Below are 25,702 nucleotides of genomic sequence, written 5' to 3' on the forward strand. Positions count from 1 at the left end.
ACAAATCAGGTTTATTTCTGACACTTCTTTCGATTTTTTTATTTAGGAGATAGGCCTACTATTTTTGTATAAAAATACATTATATAATTATATTTTACTATAATTGGTCCAAACGACTTCTGTGATCGGGGCAAAAAAGAACGATATTGTCCTCAGTGAAGACGAAATCGTGAGCGTCCGTGTTTGTGGGGTTGAAATCTCCTTCACCCGCGGTTGCGCGGGTTATCTCCGAGACCGTGGAGCAATCATACATGTCCTATGTTTACGGTGGAATAGTGAACATCTTTCGCGGACGCAGGAAAATATTCTACATGCCGATATCGTTAACATCTCCGTCAAACGCGTGGACAACATTGTCGTCCCCCGCAATCACGGCGAAATCGTGAACACGGAACATCTTTTGTGGTTGCGAGACCTTATTATCGTCACCCGCTATTGGTGGGAGTCGTGATTTTCGATCGCGCAATCTTTGCAGACGCTTCCGGTGATTGTGAGAACAGATTATTATATTCAACAGCAACAATTTATTTTACAATTATTGAGACCCAAGTAAGGCCCCTTCCTAGATCAAGAGGCCCTCGGCAATGGCCGTGTTCGAAGTTAGGGGAATACGGCCCTGATTTGGGGGGCTATGTTGGTGTGGGGCCTGGGGCGGACCGCCCCGCCACCCCCCCATCGGTACGCCACTGTTTAGGTTACCACTCACCAAGCTCAGCCACACACAGGGAACTTGTCAGTTTCACTGCAGAGTTTCACTCCAGACCTGGCTGAGAGGGGCTGTAACATATTCGACATGTGAGCCAGTATGTTTGCCAGTTAAACTATAAAGTCATCTATCTCGAAGACCAAATTTTGACAATGGTGAAATGGTTTTAACATGAAACCTTTTATCTTGTATTAAATGTTTGAATGTTTTTACAGTTGCTCGAGCAGAGGATAGAGACTTTCATGGGTGCAGGAGACGCCATGTTGAAGAGTAAGCACTCCTCCTCCCCTCACATACAGCATGAGCTGCTATCCCTGCGTACACGGTGGCATCAGTTCCATGAACAAGTCATTGACACTCGCAAGATGATTGATCTCAGCCTGCAGTACTTTGCTCTGATAGAAGAGGTTAGAACCACCTAGTAATGTCTTCCAAGCTGATTTGAGTTGCATGATTTTACTGAAGTTCTCCTGACTTCCTGCCTGCAAGTACAGTATAGGTAGTTGAATTGTTTGGAAAAACAACTACCTTTGGATAAACAAAATAAAGCCCACCATATTGGCTCAAAATAAGCATTAGCTATGTGAAAAGGTTGTCTCTTAAAACTTGAAAATCTAATAAAAATATGTTATTATTTATATATTAAAAATGTTGTTTAGTGAATTCAGATATTTAAGGGTACCAATTAAACAAAGTTTTTGTGTAAAAGAATTACCTCTGCCATGTAACTTTCATTCCTTCCAGCCATCACCCTAAAAGGCTTTGAAAATCATCTGTGTAAAATGTTTACAGCCTGTACACAATTGTTTTGATAGTGGATGTCTTTAAAATAAACAGATATATATTAATACTATAAATATACTATGTTGTTACTTCAGGCAGAAGATTGGTTCCGAGAAGGCAGTAGGCTGCTGATGACCATAGCCAAGAGGTCATCCACCATCAGAACTCCTGAGGAAGCCAATGAACTGCTGCAGGAGATTGAGCTTTTCCTCAAACCTGGCGAGTCCAAGCAGGATGAACGGATTCAGAACATATCTGCCATTGCTATCAAACTTTACGGTAAGTGTTGCTTTGTGTATTTCATACTTGGTTTGTATATTAGTAATAGATAGATCTCATCTGAAATGGTTGTACCAAAGTCTTTTAGGCGTGTTTCTGACAGTAAATATTTTGCATTTCCAAAAAGTTGATGAGGACTGTACCAGAAGCTGTTTACCAGCTACACTTTCAGGTAGATTTTTTTTAGCATGCTCAGGGTTTCCTGAACCCAAGTAACCTCGCTGCAAAAACAGCATATTGTCCGGGTTTACTGTTACTTGTCACATTTGTTGAAAGATTTAGTCATAATTAATTATACAAACTCAGGCTCTGCAGATACTATAACTCTGATACCACTCCTGAACTAATATTCAGTTTTATATGGCTTCTGAGGAGCATGCAGATTGCAGACATTCAATAGAAGAACATCAATCAACCTTGTACAGTGTTCTTCTCTGGCTTGTTCCCATTTTTCTTTATTTTACTCTTTATAAAGTAATCTTCTGTTTCATTAATAGTTTAAGAGTTTTTTTAAAGATCTTTTTTTTATTTAGGAGGAGGTAAGCCTGATCACATAAACCAAGTTAAGTCTGAGAGCCGAGAAATGATTGACTCTTTTTCACAAGTCAGTTTGGAACTGCAACAGATAATCAACTTCCTCAACAAACCACCAGAAGAACAGCAGAAGGTAACTAAATAAGTTATGTTTAGATTTAGATTTATAAAAAAAAATAGTTTTAATAATTTATCTCAATCATAGAGACCTACATCACTAAAGTATTTTGAACCAGATAGAACCTTAGGGCCGAACCTACCTGTCAAATTCCAATTGATTTTTTTATGGCTCCTTGATTTGTTTTAACAGAATATTGTGTAAACATAATATGTTATCATGATCTCATATATATATATATGAATTTCAATGTTTCTCTCTTGTTAATAAAATATGGGGTTTGACCAAAACTTATTTTTTATGCTGCTTAAAATGTATAATGCTTGTTATGTAAGGAAGAAAAAAATTGTTAGTTACTCCCAAAAAAAGTTGCCCAGTGTACTAAGTCTTGGATCAACCAGGTATAGATGGGTAATAGTTTAGCCATGTGCACCTAGAATGACTCACTTCTAAAACAACGATAACTTAAAATAATAAATAACTAATACGTTATAAAATCAATCACACTAAATAATCAAATATTTTATCATACTTACTTAAACAAGAACAACAGAGTAATAAATGCCATATTTACCCTTGCAGCAGAAAACAACACTAAAATTAGTCACAAGCCCAAATTAATTGGAGACATCTGTTGGCTAAGATATATTTTTAGCATATCAGCTGATTGTTGGCCAAAATCGCTAGACTGGTTGCCAACCTGTCACGCTGTTTAGTGTGAAACACCTCTGAGGTAGACGCATTGCCCGGTAGTTAGGTGTAGGAGTTTGTTTGTGCGTTGTCGTCGAGTCAACGGTATGTGATCGGATGGTGCAAGGTTTGGCTCGAAACCAGGTGATTCACGGCCACAATAGTCTGCTGAGAACATTTGTGTCTTCCCAGTGCAGTGGCAACGTCCGGGTGCAGTGTCCGCTGGCGACATGATCCGATGGTGTCTCCACAAAATATTTGTAATTCACTTTTTTTTTTATTTTTCTTCACTACCTTTGTAATATTTTTGGTGTTAGTTTGTGTGTTTGATAAAATTATCACTGCCGTAATAAAGTGTTATTTTTACAATATTACAGATATTTAAAAATTCATTCAATGCATATCACATTGCGGGTTTAAATGAGGATGAATTACATTGATAGTTAAAATAAATTTGATATTCCTTGCACTTTGTGCAATAGACAAAAATTTTGTTTTTTAAAATATTATATTTACATTTAGATTATTCTTTTCAATTTTCAAAAATTTTTTGTTGTAGATAACATTTTCCCGGGGTTCAAATCCAAGTCTATACCATCATGTCCCTGCAATAAAACTATGTTAAGTGTAAAAAAAGAAACAATGTTGCTCTATTGTTTCTGTTGAAATTTATAAATGTTGTCTTATCCTGCTGTATGAGAAGTTTATAGTTCTTCTAACTTCTTACCATTGATGTTTTCTTTTGACCATCCAATATTGTCTCTGACCACAGTGTGATCGAGTACCATATTCTTTCAATCTCCTTAATCAATTTGTTGAGGCGGCGATACTCATGTGTGTGTGTGCTGTGTATTAAGCTGAATAAAATTACTGGGTGAGAGTAGAGTGACAACCTGTATAGCCTTGTTTATACTAAGAACAGCCGGGTTCAGTTTTGAACCATCTAAAAGCTTTTGACTTACAGGTTTTGACTGGCACCCTTCCAATCATCTGACAAACACTAACTACCCAGGGATCTATCAGAGCTGACAGATATAAAATATTCTTTTTTACTTCTAACCTACAATGTGTTACCCAGGAAATTGTGGGTCTACAAGAAGCCTTACCCATAGAAGAGGCTCCTACACGTAAGACTCCAAGCCCTCCTCTCAAGAAAGTCAAACTCGGAGAGCCAGAGCCTCTGCCACCCAACTTCACACTTCCACTTTACGATGCTACCATTGATGAAGGCAGTCGCTTCACCTTTGAGTGCAGGTAGGCTGAAGTGTATTCTGCATTCATTGTGAAATTTGTTGCCATTCATGAAACGTTAACTAGTGAAGGGGGTTGAAGAAAAAGTAGGATCTAGTTTTTAATAGCTTCCAGATTAATTTACAAATTATTTTCATCCAATTGGCTGACTCAAAGAACAAATTAATGTAGTGTACGTGTGTGTGTGCGTACTTTAAAATAATTTAAACATACTAGGCTAATCACTATCCATGTACTAATCACTAAACTAAGTTGAAATTAAAAACATGAAAAAACCCTGAAGATACGGTGAGTTTGGTACCCTCACACCAAATTTCATAAAAATGGGACAATAGGTGTAGTCTATATTTTCATTGTATCGGAATGTAAAAATAAAAATATGTAATAATTTTCTGTAAGAATATATTACTATTTTTATTTATTTACTTAATTTACTTGTCTAAAAAATTCCCACTACAAAGGTTTTCTATTTAAAAATTTACATCCAAAACCAAAACCATGTTGTTGTTTTCAGAGTGACTGGAATTCCAAGGCCTGAGATATGTTGGTTGAAAGACAACATCTCTATAGGCAGCAACCTAGACTACCACACTCGCGAGGAGGACGATGGACTCTGTTCTCTGACAATCGAGGAAACCTTCGCAGAAGACTCTGCCTGCTTTACCTGCAGGGCTACCAACACGCTGGGCTATGCGGAAACTACAGCTCTGCTCACTGTTCGAGGTTAGATATTCTCAATGGCCATTGAAAGTAGTTTTTTACATATCAACCAAGTTTTATTACTTTCAAAGTGATAAATGTATTAAGCAATAGGCATTACAAAATGGCTGATGATTAGGAGTGTTTTTATCAAGCTGATTAATTGAACTAAGTAAAACTAATAGTTAATAGTCAATGGTAAAACACAAAGGCAATAATCAAATATAAAAACATAAACATATGACTTGAAATAAAAATAATAGTCACATGCTTGCTTATATATAGATCATGAGAGAAAGTCCAACATCCCAGAGATTTAAACCTTTTTAGGTCCAAAGCCGGTCAGTCCAGCCATAAGTCTTTAGGGGTTTCCACATCGTTTCTGCAGAACTTGCATTGGTCTGCCTGTGTCCTTCCAGTGGTTCTAAGATGTTTCCTAATATGGCCTTGAACAGTTAGCATCCCAACTAGTAATCTGATGTCCCCATTTTTTATGTTCAGTAAGCCATTTCAATCTTTCCTTGAGGGGTCTATAAGTTTTTTTGAGGTCCTTAGTTCTGGGCTGATCCTCCAGGCCTCTGCCTTCTTGACCTTTACCCAGTCTCGGACTTTAGCTACTCTAGAACTAATCGGGGCACCACAGTAGGGTTCTGGCCCTTTGAGCTCCTGGCCAGTGCATCATCTTTCTCATTCCCTTAATGCCCTGAGTCTCCAGGAACCCAAACTATTTTACCAACTCAATTAGTTTGATAATTATAACAAGCTTAAACATTTTGTTACAGAGAATGAGCGAGAGAGTGCGCCAGTGTTTGTACGACCCCTGGCACCTCTGACGACACAGGAGGACAGTCCAGTCAGCCTAGTGTGTGTGGTGGAGGGGACTCCACTGCCCACTGTACAGGTACACTGACCATATTATTGTGAGAAGTAACTTCTGTTACTTATACATTTAGTTATCATGGTAAAGTTGTCAAACTGATTATGAAATTGACCCTTTTTATGCAAAATAAATTAAAGAAGTACTGGTAATTGTAAAATAGTGTGTTAAGGACTTACTCTGAACTGTTTAAATGATGTATTCAGGCTACATTATATCAAAATGGTTTAGGTAACCTGGCTTTGTCAAGTGATCCTTGTTTTTAGTAGTACACTACTAGGCCTATATAGTTTCAGGCTACTATATACTCAATATTGACAGATCTAACCAAATTTGGATAGATGACTAGATGATTATGTCACCTGATGATGGACTCTTATAAGATGTCCATCAACACTTTATCACGTAGTAAAAAAAAACTATATAGCAGTGTACTACTAAAAACAAGGATCACTTGATGAAGCCAGGTAACCTAAACCATCTTGCTTAAATTTAGGGATCGAGAGGCTACCACATCATGAAACTACATTGTATGATTAGATAGAACAGAATATTGACAGTGCACCAGAGTCGTGATAATCCGAATAATTGCCAATAAATATAGTATAATCCCTAATAGCCTATGGCTGAACACCCATTCTTTAACCACACTCCTCAGAGGTGCCCATCCCCCCCAAGCCAGAGGAGCAGTTCCCCCTATTTTAATTTTTCTATTTAAACCTCCCCCCACCAATTTACTTGGCAATTTTCCTTTACCCAATATAACAAACATTTCAAGTCTGGCAAGTAAATTCATTTAAGTTAAAAGCTACACAATCTATGATTTTACGTTTTTGGAAAAAATGTCTGAATTTGGGAAAAAAATTGATGTTATGAATCTACAGTCGACAATATCACAAAATATATTGGGAAGTTTATTAATAGTTGTGATACTTTAATATTTTACAATTATAATTTGTTTGTATGGCTGTAAGTTTGGATATCCCAATATTTTATTTAAGTACAAAATATAATTTAATTACAGTGAGAACAAATATCTAGTTCGAGACAAGACAAAATGTATTTAGATTTTAAAAAAAGATTTGAGGAAAGGCACTGTTTTTCATGTTAAATTACAAAGAGAAGTAGATACTTAATGTAAAAATATAAAAATCCATACTACAAATTCAGCAAATAATTAGCCTAATTTTATAAAATAAGATTTTTTTATATTATTTTGATTCAACATATTTATTAACCCTATTTTTAATTAAAGGTACAAAACAAAAATATTTTTCCTATCTAGGTAAAACGAGAAGAAACACTTTGAAATCTTATTTGCAACAGTAAAAATAAATTATATCATGAGTGTACATTATTATTTGTAAGAAAGGAACATTTGTGAAACAAATTGTTTACCTGTCAATATTATTTTAAAATTTTATCCAAATTTTCTCTTCTGATTCTACACATTTCGTAAGTTGTTTGTTTTTTGTTTTTTGGAATGTTGTTAGATTTGGGTATGATGCTCTTAGGTACGTTATTGGGGGAAGTATTCAGAGTGCCAATTCCGCTACTTCCATCTAGGCCTACGGATGTTCGGACACCCCTGCCCCTGGTACTTCAGCCAATAGCGTTCCGAAGGCTTCCTACCGGATCTCCAACATTTGCCAGAGGCGGCTTCTGGTAGAAGTTTAAGAAAGGTGCTGCAGATAAAGGAAAACGGAGACTGATAATCAAAACAAGACATGAAGCACAAAAAATGGAAATACTGACCAAGAAATATTCGAATGGAGGTTGCTTTTGAAACCAAAATATAGCCAAAAATGGAAGCTCAAACAATAAAAGACGCAATCAAATATGCATGTTATGAATATGACAATGTTCTACTCATGTGAACACAAAACTTTGAGGAAGAAAATATTCATCCATGAACTAACAAAGCATTTGTCTTGTACGATTTTTTCATTCAAGTTAAAGTGCAGCTGACAAAAAGAATGGCGCTATATTACTTCTGCCTAGCCATCGTTGACTACTTCCAGATTTGTAGGAACCATAAATACCACTGAATCGAAGAGTCCAACCCAGTCTCCAAGACAGCAAATGGGAAACAAAGCAAGCAGAAGTGGTGTAGAATCTGCAGTATAAAAGGCGCAAACTCACTTTCCACAACTAAAGGAACAGAACAGAACTTTAAGATTTTATGTTATTTGGACATCTTTTAATTTGAACAACAAGTTTTGAGCTGTAAATCTGAATCTTGAACATGGAAACCCAGGAACTGTCCAAGATATTTACTCCAATAGGACACTAGACACCATCATTGTTAAGTTTGCTACTGAAATAAATGTTTTTGGTTTTTGAAGAGTTGATTGTAAAGTTATGTAATTTATAATATTACATTTCAGTATTAATGACCGGCTAGGTGCCTGGCCACTTGATAACAAGATTTAGCAAGGTTGAGGTAAAGAAAAACTTGCTGACAAACAAAATGAAATGTTTAATAGGAAATGCCATTTAACAATACAAAATTATATCTAACCAATAAACGAATTGGAACTTTTTCAATTTAAAATTCAGAATCTGTATTGTCAGCCAACATGTTCTCAGTATTGCAATAGGTAATGTCTTCAAAACGTTCAAAAATGTAGTCGGTGCATTACTCTACTCCAACACAGTACTGTACAATATATTAGGTAGCATAAATTTTTACAATTCAAACAACTTTAAGGGTATGAATAATACTTTTAGCAAAAAGTATCTTGTTCCAAAATTAGACATATGTTGAAAACAGACTTACAAAATAAGCCATACTAGGAGGGGTTGCTCGCCACTCCTAAGCTGCCTTCTACGAAAATCGCCGGGCGAAATACCTACGATACTTTAAATACCACCAGTACGAAATGTTTTTGTGACGAAGTAATCTTATAATTCATATTGATAGCCCCAGGATTGTGTTTTATGACTAATAATGGTAAAAACATATCTTGTCAGACAATACTTAACATCTAATAGTGTCAAATTTTACTTGCAACATATGTTTTGCCTGTTTGTGGTGTTGTTTCGAGATCTTCATGAATTAAAAAGAACGTGATCCTGGCAGATAATCACAGACATTTCATGTGTCGCCCGCCATGAAGATGGCAAAAGTGATTGCAGGAGCAATATTTACAGTTCATTTATGATTAATTATGGTCATAAAAATACATTGTTTTATTTTTTTCTTCGCAAATTTACTGTTGTATAACAAAAGCTTAGTTGAATTAAAAGATTTAAAAAAAGGCTATGTTGAGAGATATGTATAAATTGTAGTAGTGTCATCTAGTATTAATCTTTCTCACTCACAGTGGTTCAGAGATGGGTTGTGTGTGGACACAGAACCTCGCTACACCATTACCTACAACAACGGTGAAGCTGTGCTAGCCTTGGACCAAGCAACCAAACATGATCAGGTTACTATGATAATACATTACAGTATTTATAAACTACCCATTATTGCTTATGACAATTTTATTTTCAGTAACATCTTTTTTATATTAGATTAATTAGATTACCTTTTTAGCGAATTTCCCATATAGGGAATAAGCTATTACCGTAGTACTCATGGTAAGACCTGGACGCGGGACCGATTTTTTTTTTCGTTTTGAGGTCCCTAGAGGCCAAAAACACCATCCGTTCAAATTCATATATATATATATATATATATATATATATATATATATATATGTCCGTCAGCACGATAACTCGAGCAAAAATGATCCGATTTTGATGAAATTTGGTACAAACGTGTAAACGTACGTTTATTCAAACGAGTTCGCGATCCAGCATGATCGGACCATGGGAACGGGGGTTTAGGGGGGGGTTTTATGGGGTAAAAATAGGTTTTTCCCATTTTTGACCCAAAAAACATAAAATTTAGCAATTTCTTTCCAAACCATTTTGTAGAGCTTAAAAAAAGTAAATAAGTTAGTATATTGAAGCGTTATTATGCGCCTAATGGTTACGGAGAAAATACCAAAAAATTGTACATTTAAAATTCCCATGTGATTCTTATGGAGAATAAGTAAACTGTTGTAGTTTGCTTGTTTGTGAACATATTTTGATCAAATTTGGAAAATGTTTTTATTTCTTACTAACTATTCACATTTTACAAAAAAAAAAAAAAACAGTTTTACCCTCCCTGATGCAGCAAACCTAAGTACTTGTTAAACTAATTCTATTTAAATCAAGAATAAATGTTATATTTTAAAGTAGACATTTCAGTGTAAATCCAATCAGTCAAATGGAAATTCGCTTAGTCTGCAGGTTTGCTGCGGCGGGGGTATTTTTTTGTTACCTGTGTTCTTTAGTAAAATGTTTGTATCAGCTTATGCATTTTGTGTGGCATCTTAGGGGGTCTTATTTAAGTTATCTTCTTATCACTAACACTTTATAGTCTATATATTTACAAAAATATTTAAACACGTGGTGGAGACATGCCGGGAGGTCTTTCTTCATCCGTTTAATTTATTGGATTAGGAGTGAAGGAATTCGGGCATTTCAACATTTTAGGATAGTTTGAGCTTTCCAGCTTATTGGTCGGGCAGGTGCTTTGATCTCTGTATTGTTTCAAATTTTGTTAGTTTCAACGCCTTATTAATTTGAAAATCGTAGAGCTGGTGTTGTCTTCTTTTTTGTTCAGAAGGGTGCTTGATCCATTTTTTTTTACTTGTTTGTAATTTTTTATAAAAACACAATAGTTCCTTGATCCTGAAACAAAATATTAAATTTCTTGGTTGATTTCAGGGAGTTTTCAGTTGTAAGGCGACAAACAGGATTGGTTCAGAGACCACAGCAGCTTCGCTTTCCATTCAACGTAAGCCACTTCTCTTGTCTAGATATTGCTTTGATTAAATTGTAATTACTAAGTCATGAATAACAAAAATAGTGCTGAACAATGTGCAATGTGTTTTTTCTTTAGGAAGAATTGTGAAGTCAATGTTGAATATATAAAATTTCCTATTTCATTACTCACAGAGATCATGGGTTGTCTTTAATCACTTGAAAATGGTGCAGTAGCCATGACAAAAATTTTAATTTTACTATCATCAATTAATTATATGGGTGTCCCATAATAGTCCCCCCCTGAAGTTGTACCAGTTAAACGATATTCTATTTAACTAAAGACCTTCAAAATGAGGTGTCACTTGATGGGGCTTTATATTAAACAATTTTGAGCTGCCCCCAAAATACCCCATTTTGGGGCCCCAGGCAAAATTGTCATACTGATCAAATTTTTTTACTTTCTTGTTACTTAATAATGAGTTTAGTTTCCCTGGTACAACCCATAAAAACGAAGAGCAAATTTTATCTCAAATGAAAAATAAAGCTCCATGGGGGAGATATGCTTAATATTAAAATTTGGCTATTTACATACTTAGTTAACGAATGAAATTTATCCCAGCAATTTATGGAGAAGTATTCTAACTGACAAGCCAACTATTTATTTTTTACCTTAAACCATCCAACCATTTTGACTTGCGGTTTCAGCAAAGATATCAGACACGGCGCCAGTGTTTGTCACACCATTGTCCAATGTGATGGCTAGAGCAGGACAGAAGATCAAGCTGGAGGGTGAGGTCAGTGGCAGCCCCGAGCCTCAGTTGCAGTGGAACCACAACGGCAAGATGTTACCTGAGGCGAGGGATATCAAGGTGAGTCAACTATACACACTTGGAACTGTCCTCTTTCACTAGTTGATGTTGAGGTTATGTCTGCGGTAGATGCTTCTCTTACACAAAGCAACCTCTACTTCATCCCATTCCAGAGGTCTTCCTGTCCTATACTTTAAGGTTCTTGGTAATCTTTCAGAGCCTTGATGGCGATTTGCATTGGACATGGTCAATTACTATCTTTCCTCAATTACACCGTTCCTTATCACTGTTGCCATGGGCTTAAAGTTTCATCAATTTTAAGCTCTTGATGAAAACTTATGAACATCCGCTGCCGGCCTCGTGTAGCAAATGTGAACGGCTCTCTGAAACCTCCCTATGCCACTACCAGGGTTTTAGGTCCAGTTATGGAAATTTTTAGGACTCTTAACATGTTTTTGCATATACATCCGTCAACTGACAATAGATTTCAAGGGGGGTTGAACACCTTTTCACAGAAAACGGGGCATACCTTTTTCTTAAGTGAGATTAATCATCACTTAGGAATTGTGACCAGCCATAATAGTGATGAAATGAAGAACAATAGACAATAGACAAATTCTTTATTCCTTCAACAATATACACATATTGTAATAGACATCGTCAAACTTAACAAGCAATAACAAAATAACAAGGCAACAAATATTTGTTCTGTCAAAAGATACATGTAATACATAAATAAATGTCAAAAAAATACAATATCTAATCTGTCTACAATTATCTGTCTACAATGCGATGGTTTCAGATTCAAACTTGCTTCCCTGGCAAATAAATTAGCTCCTGTAGGTTATTGGATACCTTCAACTAAAAACAAAATTTGATAAATGATTTTCATAGTTTTGTATTGTATATGTATGTTACAACTAAAATTGGTATCATTTTATAAATGTATATTGTGTGATGGTTTTAAATTTCACATTGGTTTCTAAAGATTGTTTTACTTTCTCTAGGTGCAATACCAGAGTGGCAAGATAGTGCTGACAATACCAGAAGCTTTTCCAAAGGACGCTGGGACGTACAGTCTGACTGCTACCAACTCTGCTGGTAGTGTCACTGGCTCATGTACAGTTACAGTTAAAGGTAGGACCTAGCTGTACATAGAACATTATGGTTTCTACTTTCCAGATCTGTATGGAATACTCAATTTTTTTAAATATAATTAATGTGAACTAGAAAGGTTGTCATTGGACTGTAAATAATATCTAGCTAATCAAATGCTTTAGTGATACAGGTTATTTGATTTTGAGGATGGCTAAAAACAACACAAAAATACCATTTTGATTGTAAAATGATTGTTTGAAAGTAAGATCAGTATCTTTATTCTATCAACAAACTGCAACTTTTAGGCACCAGTATTTAAAACCTTTTCCTCTTTCAAAACTTTGACGGCTGACTGGGTTTGGCAATATAAAACCATATTATTATCTAATCTAGTTTATAGTGTATTTTATTTATCATGCTGGGGAAATTTGACCTGGGCTTTTAAAGTTAATTTTTATTTGTCTACATACAGGGTGGCCGAAAAGTCCCTTTACACTAAATGTAAATTCAATTGGTATTGATTAAAAGAATAGAAATTTATTTTAATCATAAATGTATTGTGGACTACACCAACTGAACATCATTTTAGGCCAAAACATCGACATGCATACCTCCATTGTCTAGGCAAAGCTTGACTCGACTCCAAGCTCGTTAACTCATTCGTTTCAGCATTTCTGGGGTGACTCGTGCAAACTCTACTGGGTGTCGCCGCGTCTTAGGGTGGTTGGGAAGGGAGAGTGAGGCTTCATTCTCTCCCCCCACTGTTCCCTTACTACTATTTTACGAGTATTTGCTGATCAGTCGTGTTTATAACAGTGTAATACAACGGTAATACGTACTGCAATATCGTGTAAAGGGACTTTTCGGCCACCCTGTAGTTTTCATACTCGTTAATTACTCATTTTGATAATGGGTTTATTATTGATTTTTCAAGTATGTTTATATGCACTAATGGATTCAACAAAGTCAGTTATCAGTCAGAGTAACCAAAACTCTTAATTATCTCACAACACATAGATGTTGTTCATTGTTGGGGATTCTATCATATATAGTGAAACAAGTGAGAGCTGCTCCACCCTAATTCCAGACATTATATAAATTGGGTGCCAACTATTAATATTGATTGGCAATCTTGAATCTTCCTAAATTAATTTGGGAGTTAGATGTACATAGCAGTTTTTTTTTCATATCAAACATTTTCAAACTACTATTGTGAATTTTAATTTTATATAGCTTTTAAAATAATCATTCATGTAAAACAAGAATAAGGTGAATTTGGAAGTTGTTATAGGTGCAAACAACATTAATTTTTCAACATCAATTGTTTGGTTAATCGATGAAAGTTGTTTAGCAACAATTTATAATCTGTAATGTGTTTCAGGTCGGCTTCCCACGGAGACGTCAGACTCAGAGATGGCCAGTGACTTGGAGCCTACAAAACCCTCCATACCTACTCCGCTCAGGGACTCGGCAGTGTTTGAGGGAGGCAAGGCTCGTATGGAGTGTGTCATTATAGGCCAGCCTGAGCCAGAGGTATGTACGGTTGATACAATATTGACACATCAGCATGATTCACAGCCTTTTTGTTGTTACCGATCAAGCTCAGTTGGTTATTTAGCTAGGATGGTGTCTGTAGGTTAGCAAGTTTAGTCTCTGTAAAATCTATGAAATAGAAAGAACAAGATGAAATTTATGCATGATAAAGTTGTATGGGAAATAAATGTCTATGAATATGGTTTTGGTTTATCACATGCCCAAAGAGGAGCTATTTGATCCTAATTCACTTAGGTACATCAACGCACGTCTTTGGTGCATATCTATTGATTCATTTAAATCCTTTGCTTTATATGGTACTGGGTGAGAAATTTCAAAAATAAAATAGCTAGCCTATTATTTTAATATAGTACAATTATATTGTAGGCCTACAAACTAAATCCAATTTTGAAGTGTTATTATATGATTTTAAACCTTCCGATGTTTTAATAATGGAATTAAAATACATCATGCTTTAAATTACGTTCAATCAAAAATAATGAAATAATAAACCCAGGAAATGTTAGTTATTGACAGCAAAATAAATAGATTAGTTTGCAATAAATAAAAAATCTCTGCATCCCTCATGTCTTGTTTGCTGTCATCAAACTGTTACAAAACATTTGTAGCCTACAAAAAGTAATTTTGGTCTGTGTGTGAAGCTAAGGGTTTCATTGTTTGTGAACTGCTGAGAATCCAGAATTTTTATGTCTCAAACCCATCAGGCTGCCCTTGATCAATTGGTTTTTAATACATGATCCTTGCTAAATAGATGTTTTAGTCCCTAACAAAGCTATACAGGGACTCCACTCTACAGTCCACACTCATCGTGCATTTGTATTCAATTTAATATGCAAGGGTGCAGCTGTTAAAATTATAATAATGATGATCACAACTGCTCTGAACAAATTTGACTTTCGATTGATAGTTCTCATATTGTCCACTGCCTAGGTGATCTGGTACCACGAAGGTGTCCCTGTGAAGGAGTCCAAGGAGGTACAGTTGCTGTTCCAAGGCGACCGCTGTTCTCTAGTGATAGCAGAGACATTGCCTGAGGATGCTGGACTGTACAAGGTGGTGGCCATCAATTCTGCTGGGGAAGCTTCCAGCTCTTGTCACCTTACTGTGCAAAGTACGTTCTCATTCCACACACAATCCTGTTTGTTACTACTTGACATGTGTAGATAAACAAAATTATCAGTTCTAAATTCTTGTAACCAAAAAGTAACTTTTTGATCCCCGCTCCTTGTTTTTTTTTTTAACTCCTTTAAGCTTTAGTTTGCAAAAATAGCGTCACTTTTGCTTTCCTAGTGTTAAACAACTCTGTTTCCTTGCAAGATACAAATCAGGGGCTTAAGAACATAATAATGTGTAAATTGCTTTGAAGACTAATTTAACTGAGTGAGGTGGGATGCTAACCAAGCTGTAAGCTCTGCTACTAGGTGTTGTATAGGTCAAGTAACTCTGGGGTTTAAGATTAGACTGTATCTTTAACGTACAAATGCACAACTTGCAGAGTCAGGTATTGAGCCTGAGTTGCCGCCGTCACCAGTGGTGGAGTTACAGCCCAGCGGCCTCACACCTGTGTTCATCTCCCTACTGACTGACGCTCTGGCTACTGAGGGCGACTGTGTCACCTTGGAGTGTGCTGTCAAAGGTGAACCCACGCCTAGTGTGTCATGGTCTCTCAACAACAACCCTCTCCTGCCTTCTGACAGAATCAAGGTGAACTATATCTGTCTTTGCTCATCACAAACTATAGGTTTAGTAAAAATATTACATTGATATTTCAGGGATTATTGCAAATATTTTACATCATGATTAGTTATAAAATGATTTTTTCAAAATGTTTTCATGTGAGAAAGTACCTAAACATGACAAGATTAGTACACACACCCAGTCTAGTTGGAGAATTTAAAAAATCACACATATAACTGTGCGGTAGTAAAAAAAAAAAAAAAAACTGAAAGAAAACAAGTACAGTTATAGGACAGGCAAAGACAATGGACATATCTGTACATTATGGTGACTGAAATAAGACAGAGGTCCTGTATGTGTGCGGCCAATGGTTGGAGTGATAGTTACGGGAAATTGAAATGGCATCCACTAAGAGACCTGATACCAGCAACTTAAAGACATGATATGAAAAGATTCAAAGCAGAACAATTGAGAAGAAAGTTGATTTTTTCCTGATGTCTCTCATGTGCCTTATTACGAGTTAATATCAGTGTATTCATTTTGAAAATGTGTTTCATTTTCATATCTTCCAAAAAAATACATATGTGTAGATTTAAAAATGTAGTTCTAGTTGACTAAGTGGGAATCATTAAACATATCCCAAGACTATAAAGCTTTGAATCATGGAGAACCTGTCACTGTTAGTAAGGTTTTCTGTTTATAATACTTTTTCTGATTCTTAGATGAACGAAGACAGCTCTGGGCTATGCATACTAACCATCAACCCAGTGACTGCAGAAGACAAAGGAGTGTACACAGCCAGGGCTACCAACCCTCTGGGAGAGGCAAAGTGTTTCTCCCACCTTATAGTGAAGAGTGCTGCCAACCTCACTTCTGCCACTGCCTCTGCTGCTACTGAGGAGCCCCGTACTGCCCCCACAGTCCCCGCCTTCACTGAACTGTTTGCTGACAGATCTGTTGTATTGGGGGCCTCGACCAAGTTTGAGTGCATTGTTACGGGGAAACCTACTCCCAAGGTGAGTTTTTGTTGTATTTTGAACTATTGTTTCTGGATGTGCCAAGTAAAAAGTTTTGCATTTAATTATTGTTTGTTTATTTTATAGTTTGGAATGTGAAATATGAAATGTGTTTTGAACTGAAACTTCTTTCATTTTCCTTTAGTCCAGTCAATGAATGATCCAAAAGTAGGTGGAGAGTGCGTAAGCAGGTAACTAAGCGATTCCTTCGGAAACTTGTTCAGGGGGCTTAGGGTGTTAACATACCTAAAGTCCTGACTCCTAGGTGGTGAGCCAGGGGGTGGAGGGGGGAAAAAGGGGGGGGAGAAAGGTACGCATTTTGGGTTTTTTGATTATATCTCAAAAACTATCAACTTTTTGTATACTATAGTAAATTATAAAATTGAAGAAGATTAAATTTTTTACAAGAAAAGTACATAATGTGTTTATTTTGGTTCAACAGGTTACGAGTTATAACTTATTTAATTAATATCTTATCAAAATACTCCTTCCATAAGAAATACATGTAAATTAGTATGCGAAATGGAGCGAATCCTATCCGCTCAAAGGAAATATAACTGATATTCTGGAAATCTTGACAAAATTTCCAGTAATTTGACACTTTAATCATGAAATTTTGTCAAAGATTAAAGCGAGGGTGAGGGTTTAAAAACGGGATGATTTGAGGTTTTTTTATATTTCCAATAAAAAAACACCAAAACTCGACATTTTGTTACCTCGCCCTCGCCTTAATTTTGGATCAATTTTAATGATTAAAGTGTCAAATTACTGGAAATTTTGTCAAGATTTCCAGAATATCAGTTATATTTCCTTTGGACGGATAGGATTCGCCCCATTTCACATACTAATTTACATGTATTTCTTATGGAAGGAGTATTTTGATAAGATATTAATTAAATAAGTTATAACTCGTAATCTGTTGAACCAAAATAAACACATTATATACTTTTCTTGTAGAATATTTAATCTTCTTCAATTTTATAATTTACTATAGTATACAAAAAGTTGATAGTTTTCGAGATATAATAAAAAAACCCAAAATGCGTACCTTTCTCCCCCCATTTTCCCCCCTCCACCCACTGGCTCACCACCTAGGAGTCAGGACTTTTGGTATGTTAACACCCTAAGCCCCCTGAACAAGTTTCTGAAGGAATCGCTTAGTTACCAACTCACGCACTCTACACCTCATTCCTTGACTGGACTACTAAGTGAGATCCAAGTTTCCCAAGTAGTTCAATATAAAACTAGTACATTAGTATGAACAAGATTATATTTTATTGCTGCTTATTGGAATTATTTAACTTTCTTAATTCCTAGACATAGTTTCTTAAATCAACCAGTTTTAAAATTCAGGGCATATAAACAAACCTCTATTTTTGCACGAGCGTAGCCAGTTAAACAAGTAGAAGTTGTGATTGATTTGGTGTTAGTTAAAAGAGGTTCTACTGAAGGTACAAAACAGTAACCAAGCATATTTAAAAGTTATGCATAAATAATTTATTGACAAATTTTAACTGCACTTCAATCTGTATCAGACCCATCAGAGGAAACATTCAAGTGTTTTGATTTTCAGGGCTATTAGTTTAGTTTCCTTATTTTGCAAATTTTTTCTAGGCATTCAAGGCATAAACATTTTAAAAAAATTATGTAACCTATAAACATTTCATTTTCAAATTAATTGTAATGTTTTAAGAGCAATCCTTAGTAAGTTACCTTCTATAAGTCTATAACCCTTACAAAAAAATTAACAAACAAACGGTTTTTGAAGACCAAAAAATCTGAAGTTACATTGTTGGCAACAATCGAGCACAGAGTAATTTATAGAATCATTTTGTCCTAATGAACAATTAATTATGCGGTGAAAAAGTTGGCCGGGTCTTGAGCTTGCTATTGTGTCGCAACTGTCGAGTTTTGGAGATGAACATCTAATGGCAGACTTCCAGCTGTAAGTTCCACCGGCTCATTTACACTCATTCCGTCAGCCTCTCCAGACAAGTTTGCATCTAACTGTTTCGGCACCTGGGAAATTTAAACAATTCTGGCATATGTAAAAGGTCTAACTTTTAATTAATTTTCTGTTGCTTGTTGTGTTTTTTATTTAACACTCTTTGCTTTATGATTTTGCTTACTTTACTGAGTCCTATTTTTATGTACCTTGTTGCATAGTTTGGGATGATATTGAGTAATTCCTCTTCGTTATGTTTTTTTAACAACAAATCTTATTTTCATTAGTTGGTTTACTAAAATAAAAATTATTTTCTTATTGTACAGGTACACTGATAAAAATAACTTTCATTAACGGTTATTTTAGATGAGAGTTATTGACAAATTTTGGGGTTTTATTTACTACCAGTACATGTGGGCACTATAATTAGGAAAAATCTTTTAGGCCTATTGATTTTTTATTTGTTTTATGTTAATGGAGATTACTGGTAAAACATTAAATGCTGTTGGAAAAATATTTTTCTGCTAAATATATTAATTAATGTTTCATCCTAATTATTTTGACTATTTCTATGTTATGTTATTCTTTTGACTATGTTACAATTTAGCTAATTTTATAATTGTAATATTAATATGGGTTCTAGTGAGGTTGATCATAAAAGGAAATTTTACAACTAATTTACCGTGACATAAAAAATAGGAAAGCAATTGAATACCAGTATCTATAGTTTTTTTTTTTTTTTTATCTTCAGGGTAAATTCCCCAAAACAGCATTCTCTTGAATGAATACAATATTTGATCAAGTTTGTGACTTGTTATTACTTTTCCCTGATAAGATACTATTCCGCTCCCAGAAGAGTAATAATCATGGACTCTTTTTAAGTTTTACTTACTCTAATCAGTTGAAGAGAGTTTATTCTTGTAAGTTTAGACGTCAGCTTGAGTAATTCACTTGGCCACTGTAACAGGATCTGAGTTGGAGGTGTCAAAAGTTATTTTTAACACTTGACTTGTTATTCCCGGCTTGTGACATCATACTTAGTAAACATTGAGTTCATTGACTTACTAAGATCGATAAAATTGTTGAATAAACTCTAAGCTATTCATTTTTATTTTAATATTATGGGACCTAGGTTTTGTAAGACGTTGGTTGGTTAATTGTGTACTACAGCTCATTTCCTTACATGACTGTTACACTCATTAATATATTATATTAATCTGTAATAAATGAAAAACTTGTATAGGCCTAGCGTGGTTATTTTTTTGAAAAAAAACTTATATTATTTATAAAGTACCATAAACTAATGCAATGAGTAAGACCGTAAGACTTTATGTTGTTATTTTATTGTCAAAGTTGTAGAAAATAATATTAATAGATTTTATTAAACAGATTTTGGCTCAGTTAATTTATTTTCATTTGGTGGTTATTCCAGAAATCCAATAATAATGTTTTGGCTAGTGTAAACATGTTATTTAACCTAATAAATCCATAAATTAATTTGATAATCATAATGAAAATTGAATCTGTTTTGTTTACAATTGCTCACCAGTTTTATACACGAATCTCATTTGCTCTCATGTTTGTAATGGAAATGTAGGATAAGAAGGTTATATATGCTATTAAAAACAACCTCTTACTCCTAGGAGTACATTAAATCTGTTTAACAGTGCTATTTTGTTGGTCTACATATCACAAATTACAGTCATATGCTTGACATAAAATAAAAAAATAAATATTCTCAAGTATTCTCGGTCTGATTGGGTAGTGATTGATTAAATCCATTAGATAGGTGAAAAGTCTGCTGAGTTCGATGGAAAATCAGCCAAGTTATTGATTAAGTGCGTAGGATTAAAAGAAGAAGTTTTGAACAACATATGATTGTTGTTCAGGTGCGATGGTTGTTCAACGACGCACCAGTGTCCGGGTCACAGTTTCTTCCCTCAGTCAGTGGCAGTCGTCAGGTTTTGACCATCCCGAGTGTGACCTCAGAGCTTGTGGGCAAGGTCACATGCACGGCTGAGAACGAGGCCGGACGAGCGAGCTGCACAGCCGATCTCACAGTTGCAGGTACGTTTATGAATTAATAGTGTACAGTGGAACCTCGATAACAAGACTCTCATGGGAAATGTTAAATAAAACTTATTATCAAGGTTGACTTCTTATCGAGGTTTGCAATAACATGTGATTAGAGGTATATTAAATTTTAGAGGATTCAAAAATGACACTTTTTATCAAAGGATCTTGTTATTGAGGCTCCAGTGTAAAAGAACAGATTTCTGTCGGCTATTTCCTACAGAATGACAATAATGTTAATGAGATGGATAGGTTGTGCAAATAATCTGTTTGATGTAGTTTTTTCAATAAAATAGTATTGAGAAGGAAAGCGTTATTCATTTATGTACAATCATCACATTACATACATTTTCTTGACATGTGATTTGTCAATTTGTCATAAAGTCTAATAGTACAATAATTAATCTACACAATGCAATACAAATAAAATAATCCATACAAACCTTATAGCATAATAGTTCAAGGGTAGTTGTTATTATTCATTCTATAAACATATAAATCAAATAAAACCTAGCCTTTAAAATGAAAATTTAGTTTCAATCAGAAATATTTTTAACCATTTTTCATTATTAATAATAATAATAATTAAAATACTTTATAGGTTGGTGTTTCCTTCTTTAAACTATTCTAAATGCACGTTTAAAATATAAAAAAATACCGTAAGAAAAATATTATTAAGGTAAGAAGCAGATTCAAACAACATTGTCAGAAGGGGTAGCGAAATTGGCTCAGAAGGATTCGGAACACTCCCATTTCCAAAGAGAGAGTGTGGAAGCTCCTTACTAGAATGTTAAAACGTGTTAAATTCTAAAAAAGTTAGTTTTAAGGTAAATAAATATCAACCATTTAGTCTCTAGAGTGCCCAAATCCATTGATTCAATATTTAATCAGTATTTATTGTTGTTCTTGGAGTACTTAACCCTCTGGATGTACTATTGATGGTATATAAAATGACTGTAACATATGGCTTAACAGATGCCCCACCAGTGGATGACTTGCTACAGTCAATAGATCAACTGAACTTGACGGAGATGAAGGTGTTTGAGATGAAGCGAGAAGTGATGATGCAATCGTCCACCCACAGTCAGCACGTGGTGGGCGGGGGAGAGCCTACAGTACAGGTACATGGGGTGGCGTCTAGACATGAACACACCTCCAAGCAGATCGGGGACCAGCCTGCAGTACAGGTTAGTCAGAGTTGTACAGTAGAAAACTATGTAGAGTACAAGCAAAACTAAATACCATCCAATGTTCTAGTAAAAGTGGGTTAAGATTTTTAATAGGTATATCCAGAGTGTATATATTTAAGGGTTCGTGTTGGGAAAACATATTTCAAATAGTTATTTTGTCTGATTGCTATTAAAAGTACCAAATGGAAGACACTCTGACTTAAGAAATAGTCAGAATTTTCTGGAAGGATTTCTAAAAGAGAATTTAGCACAAATTTATTTCAGCTGTAAAACTGACCATATGCATCCTCTTTTCCTTTCAAATTGCTTGAAAGGAAAAAAAAATAGTTTCTGTTCTAATTTTTCAAATAAACTCTATTTTCAACCATGAACTAAAGCATTTCATAGTGCTCATTGTTCGAAATACTCCCAATAAGGTTATCTGTCTTTTAGTAGTAAAACATTGATTATTTTCTTTTAATTAATTTGAATATCTGTTTAAAGATGACAGGCTTATGTGAATAGCTAAATGACCACTCTGGCACAAGAAACAGTAGACACAAAAATTAGAATATTTCATTGTCACAGACAGTCAAACCTATCGTGGTTGAACAATTCTGTCAGTGAAATATTCAATCTTTTGTTCTTCTTTTGACAGAGTGTAGGTTATTCTTTCCCTTTCAGGAAAACCTTCTATCCTAACCAAAATCCTTAAAACTTAGGCATTTATGCTCTCTATTACATCCTTATCACATTTGTTGCTTCTTGTGTGTAGACTGAGTCCCACAAGACCAGTGAGTACCACAATGTAGGAGGTGTGGAGGAGAAGATCGACACCCAGAGTCACAGTGCGGGGATGGTGCCGCCCGGCGCAGTGGTGCCTACTGGTGCAGTAGTGCCAGCCAGGCCGGCGCAGCAGCGCAGACAAGTACCTCCTCGCTTTGTCACCCCGGTGATGGGCAAGATTGTGGACCAGGGTGTAGACGTAACTCTGGAGTGTATATTGGAAGGTGAATGCACAAACTAACTGACTTGACTTTAAGATTATTTATTCTATATTTAATAATTCATAAGTCACAGTGTATTGATAAAGTATTTATGTTAAGTTTGCTTTTTTGATGTGCTCTGTTAAGAAAAGATCAATTGAATTACCAATCCCCGTCAGCTCAAATTAATCCAATCCCTGTCACAGAGATGAAGTTAAGTTTGTTTTAGATTATGCCCTACCCTGATACACCTGGGTACCTACATTTTTGGTATGTTTGGTGACCTCAGTCCCAAATCTGACAAATTAGTTTCCAATTAATGTGGGAGCCTTACAAAAGAATTGCCTGACCAAAAATATTGCTACTCCCAAAGGATTTAACACTCCACAACAGTTCATGCCTTGAGCTGTTAGGATCGGTAGAAATATCATTGGCTTCAAACTCATATAAAATTACAGATATACTACAATTCATGTACTGTACTTGTTAAGCTTACCTGTGATAAAAACCCCGTGAAATGCCTTTTTTTCAAATTTGACCTGATTTAGACTATATCATACATTCTGAGGCGGTTTATACATCAAATTTTGCTTACCTTGAGTATACATTTTATGCATTATGATTAAGGTTATCCTACACCTGAAGTAACATGGAAGAAGAACGGCCAGCCGGTAGTTGAGGGAGATCGATTGCGGACATCTTGGGAACTCAATAAAGCTCGGCTGCAGATGAGTTACGTACATGTAGAGGACGCAGGAAAATACAGCTGTACAGCCGTGAACCCAGCTGGTACTGCCACTTGCACTGCCGACCTGGTCATTAAAAGTATGTTAAAACTAAACTGCCCTTGTATAATTTTCTTACATAAAGTGTTTAGTTTGGAATGTGAACATAAACAAATTTGCAAATTGGATGTATTAGACAACTTGAACTTATGTCAATTGAAAATAAATACAGGGTGGTAAAAAGTCCCTGGACAGTTAAATATTTTAAAAAATAATGCAGATAGAGCTACAATACTTGGTACAAAGTTACAGGGCATAAAACTCTATTTTAACACATATTCAGTGATCCAAAACTCTTCAGGGGGACGGCCCACAAGGAGTCGGAAGAAAATCTTAAATGGAAGCATAGGTCAATATGCACATAAAATTAAAGGTCTTTTTTAGTAGAATACAATGCCGCAAACCGCACTTCAAAAGGTTGATCCTGCGCAAAATGGCAGATGTTCAAAGATTTCTCAAATCCGCCATTTTGAATCTTGAACGACTGCCATTTTTTACTCGGACATTCTTTTGAGCTTGAATTTACGGCATCGTAATCTACTAGTGAAGACCTTTAATTTGATGTGCATATCGACCTATCCTTTCGTTAAAAATTTTCTTCCGATTCCTAGGGCTGTGCCCCCTGAGGAGTAAGCGTATAATGGCAATGTAAATTAAATGAATCTTTGAACAACTGTCATTTTGCGCAGGATCAACCTTTTGAAGTGCGGTTTGCGGCATTGTATTCTAATAAAAAAGACCTTTAATTTGATGTGCATATTGACCTATGCTTCCATTTAAGATTTTCTTCCGACTCCTTGTGGGCCGTCCCCCTGAAGAGTTATTGGATCACTGAATATGTGTTAAAATAGAGTTTTATGCCCTGTAACTTTGTACCAAGTATTGTAGCTCTATCTGCATTATTTTTTAAAATATTTAACTGTCCAGGGACTTTTTTACCACCCTGTATACAGGGGTAAAATAGAGAGAATTGCCTCTTTTTTGATTTCATCCTATAGTTTATAGGCACTGTAACAACAGGAGGTTTCTATTCACCCAAAGTTCAGTTTTCAAAATGCAGTTGACACTTAAGGAGTGTTCATTGTTTGAAGACAAGTATTTGTCAATCTTTCACCCAATTGTTGATGTACAGCTTCCTTTTTGTTTACAATTCAGAATTGCCCACGTAGATGTATTCTTAAATTAAGCCTGTTTTTCCAATATTTTAAATGTGAATGTTAGGGTTAGTAATTAAATATGTGTTGTATGTACACTTCTTATTTAATAAAATCCAAAGAAAGGTAAAATATTTTTAAAAGCGAGACAGTCTCTATTAACCTTGAATTTGCCTGACTCAATAGGCCTCCAAGTCATGTGCATAGAGCAATCAAAGCAAGGTTTCAGCCAGAACAGTGCAAGAATAAACTGTAGTGTTCAATTTTAATGGTTGAACCTACGACATTGCTGATTTTGTTACACATCCCTACCAATTGAACCTCTAACTTACCAATTTGTGATATTGAGTCAATTTTTATAATTAATGTCGGTGTTGTCTTTACTACTCAACATATTTGTTGTTTGTTTGTGTTGCAGAGCACGTGTTCCCGCCAGTGTTTGGCCGCAGGTTGAGAGCCGACACAGTGCCGGTGGGCAAGCGAACTGTGCTGGAGGTGGAGGTCACGGGGACACCTGACCCATCTGTCACTTGGTACAAGGATGGTCAGCAGATAGCTGCGTCCTCATCCATGTACAGAGTACTTGCTCAGGGAAACTCACACAGGCTCATCATTGAACAAGGTTGGTTTAAACATAATAGCTAATTGTGCAATATTGATGTTAGTTAGTTTTTGTTACGGAAAGAATATTATGGA

At 35.5% G+C, this 25,702-nt stretch overlaps 1 protein-coding gene across 3 annotated transcripts in view; it reads left to right on the top strand.

Moving 5' to 3' along the window:
* Positions 1 to 25,702, top strand: part of LOC128994753 (muscle M-line assembly protein unc-89) — a 101,476-nt gene that overhangs the window by 43,587 nt on the left and 32,187 nt on the right. For all 3 annotated transcript variants that reach the window (XM_054419514.1, XM_054419515.1, XM_054419516.1), the window contains exons 17-35: positions 922 to 1,113; positions 1,585 to 1,768; positions 2,302 to 2,435; positions 4,189 to 4,364; positions 4,876 to 5,084; positions 5,843 to 5,961; positions 9,264 to 9,368; positions 10,702 to 10,771; positions 11,446 to 11,609; positions 12,557 to 12,686; positions 14,029 to 14,180; positions 15,132 to 15,312; positions 15,697 to 15,905; positions 16,601 to 16,894; positions 20,729 to 20,906; positions 21,888 to 22,099; positions 22,857 to 23,091; positions 23,695 to 23,892; positions 25,425 to 25,628. In XM_054419514.1, the coding sequence (XP_054275489.1) occupies positions 922 to 1,113; positions 1,585 to 1,768; positions 2,302 to 2,435; positions 4,189 to 4,364; positions 4,876 to 5,084; positions 5,843 to 5,961; positions 9,264 to 9,368; positions 10,702 to 10,771; positions 11,446 to 11,609; positions 12,557 to 12,686; positions 14,029 to 14,180; positions 15,132 to 15,312; positions 15,697 to 15,905; positions 16,601 to 16,894; positions 20,729 to 20,906; positions 21,888 to 22,099; positions 22,857 to 23,091; positions 23,695 to 23,892; positions 25,425 to 25,628 (3,346 nt within the window). The remainder of the gene's footprint in view (positions 1 to 921; positions 1,114 to 1,584; positions 1,769 to 2,301; positions 2,436 to 4,188; positions 4,365 to 4,875; positions 5,085 to 5,842; positions 5,962 to 9,263; positions 9,369 to 10,701; positions 10,772 to 11,445; positions 11,610 to 12,556; positions 12,687 to 14,028; positions 14,181 to 15,131; positions 15,313 to 15,696; positions 15,906 to 16,600; positions 16,895 to 20,728; positions 20,907 to 21,887; positions 22,100 to 22,856; positions 23,092 to 23,694; positions 23,893 to 25,424; positions 25,629 to 25,702) is intronic.

The sequence above is a fragment of the Macrosteles quadrilineatus genome, unplaced genomic scaffold (assembly GCF_028750875.1).
Source record: "Macrosteles quadrilineatus isolate MER2022 unplaced genomic scaffold, UCM_ALF_1.0 Scaffold_5__1_contigs__length_97177068, whole genome shotgun sequence".
NCBI lineage: Eukaryota > Metazoa > Arthropoda > Insecta > Hemiptera > Cicadellidae > Macrosteles > Macrosteles quadrilineatus.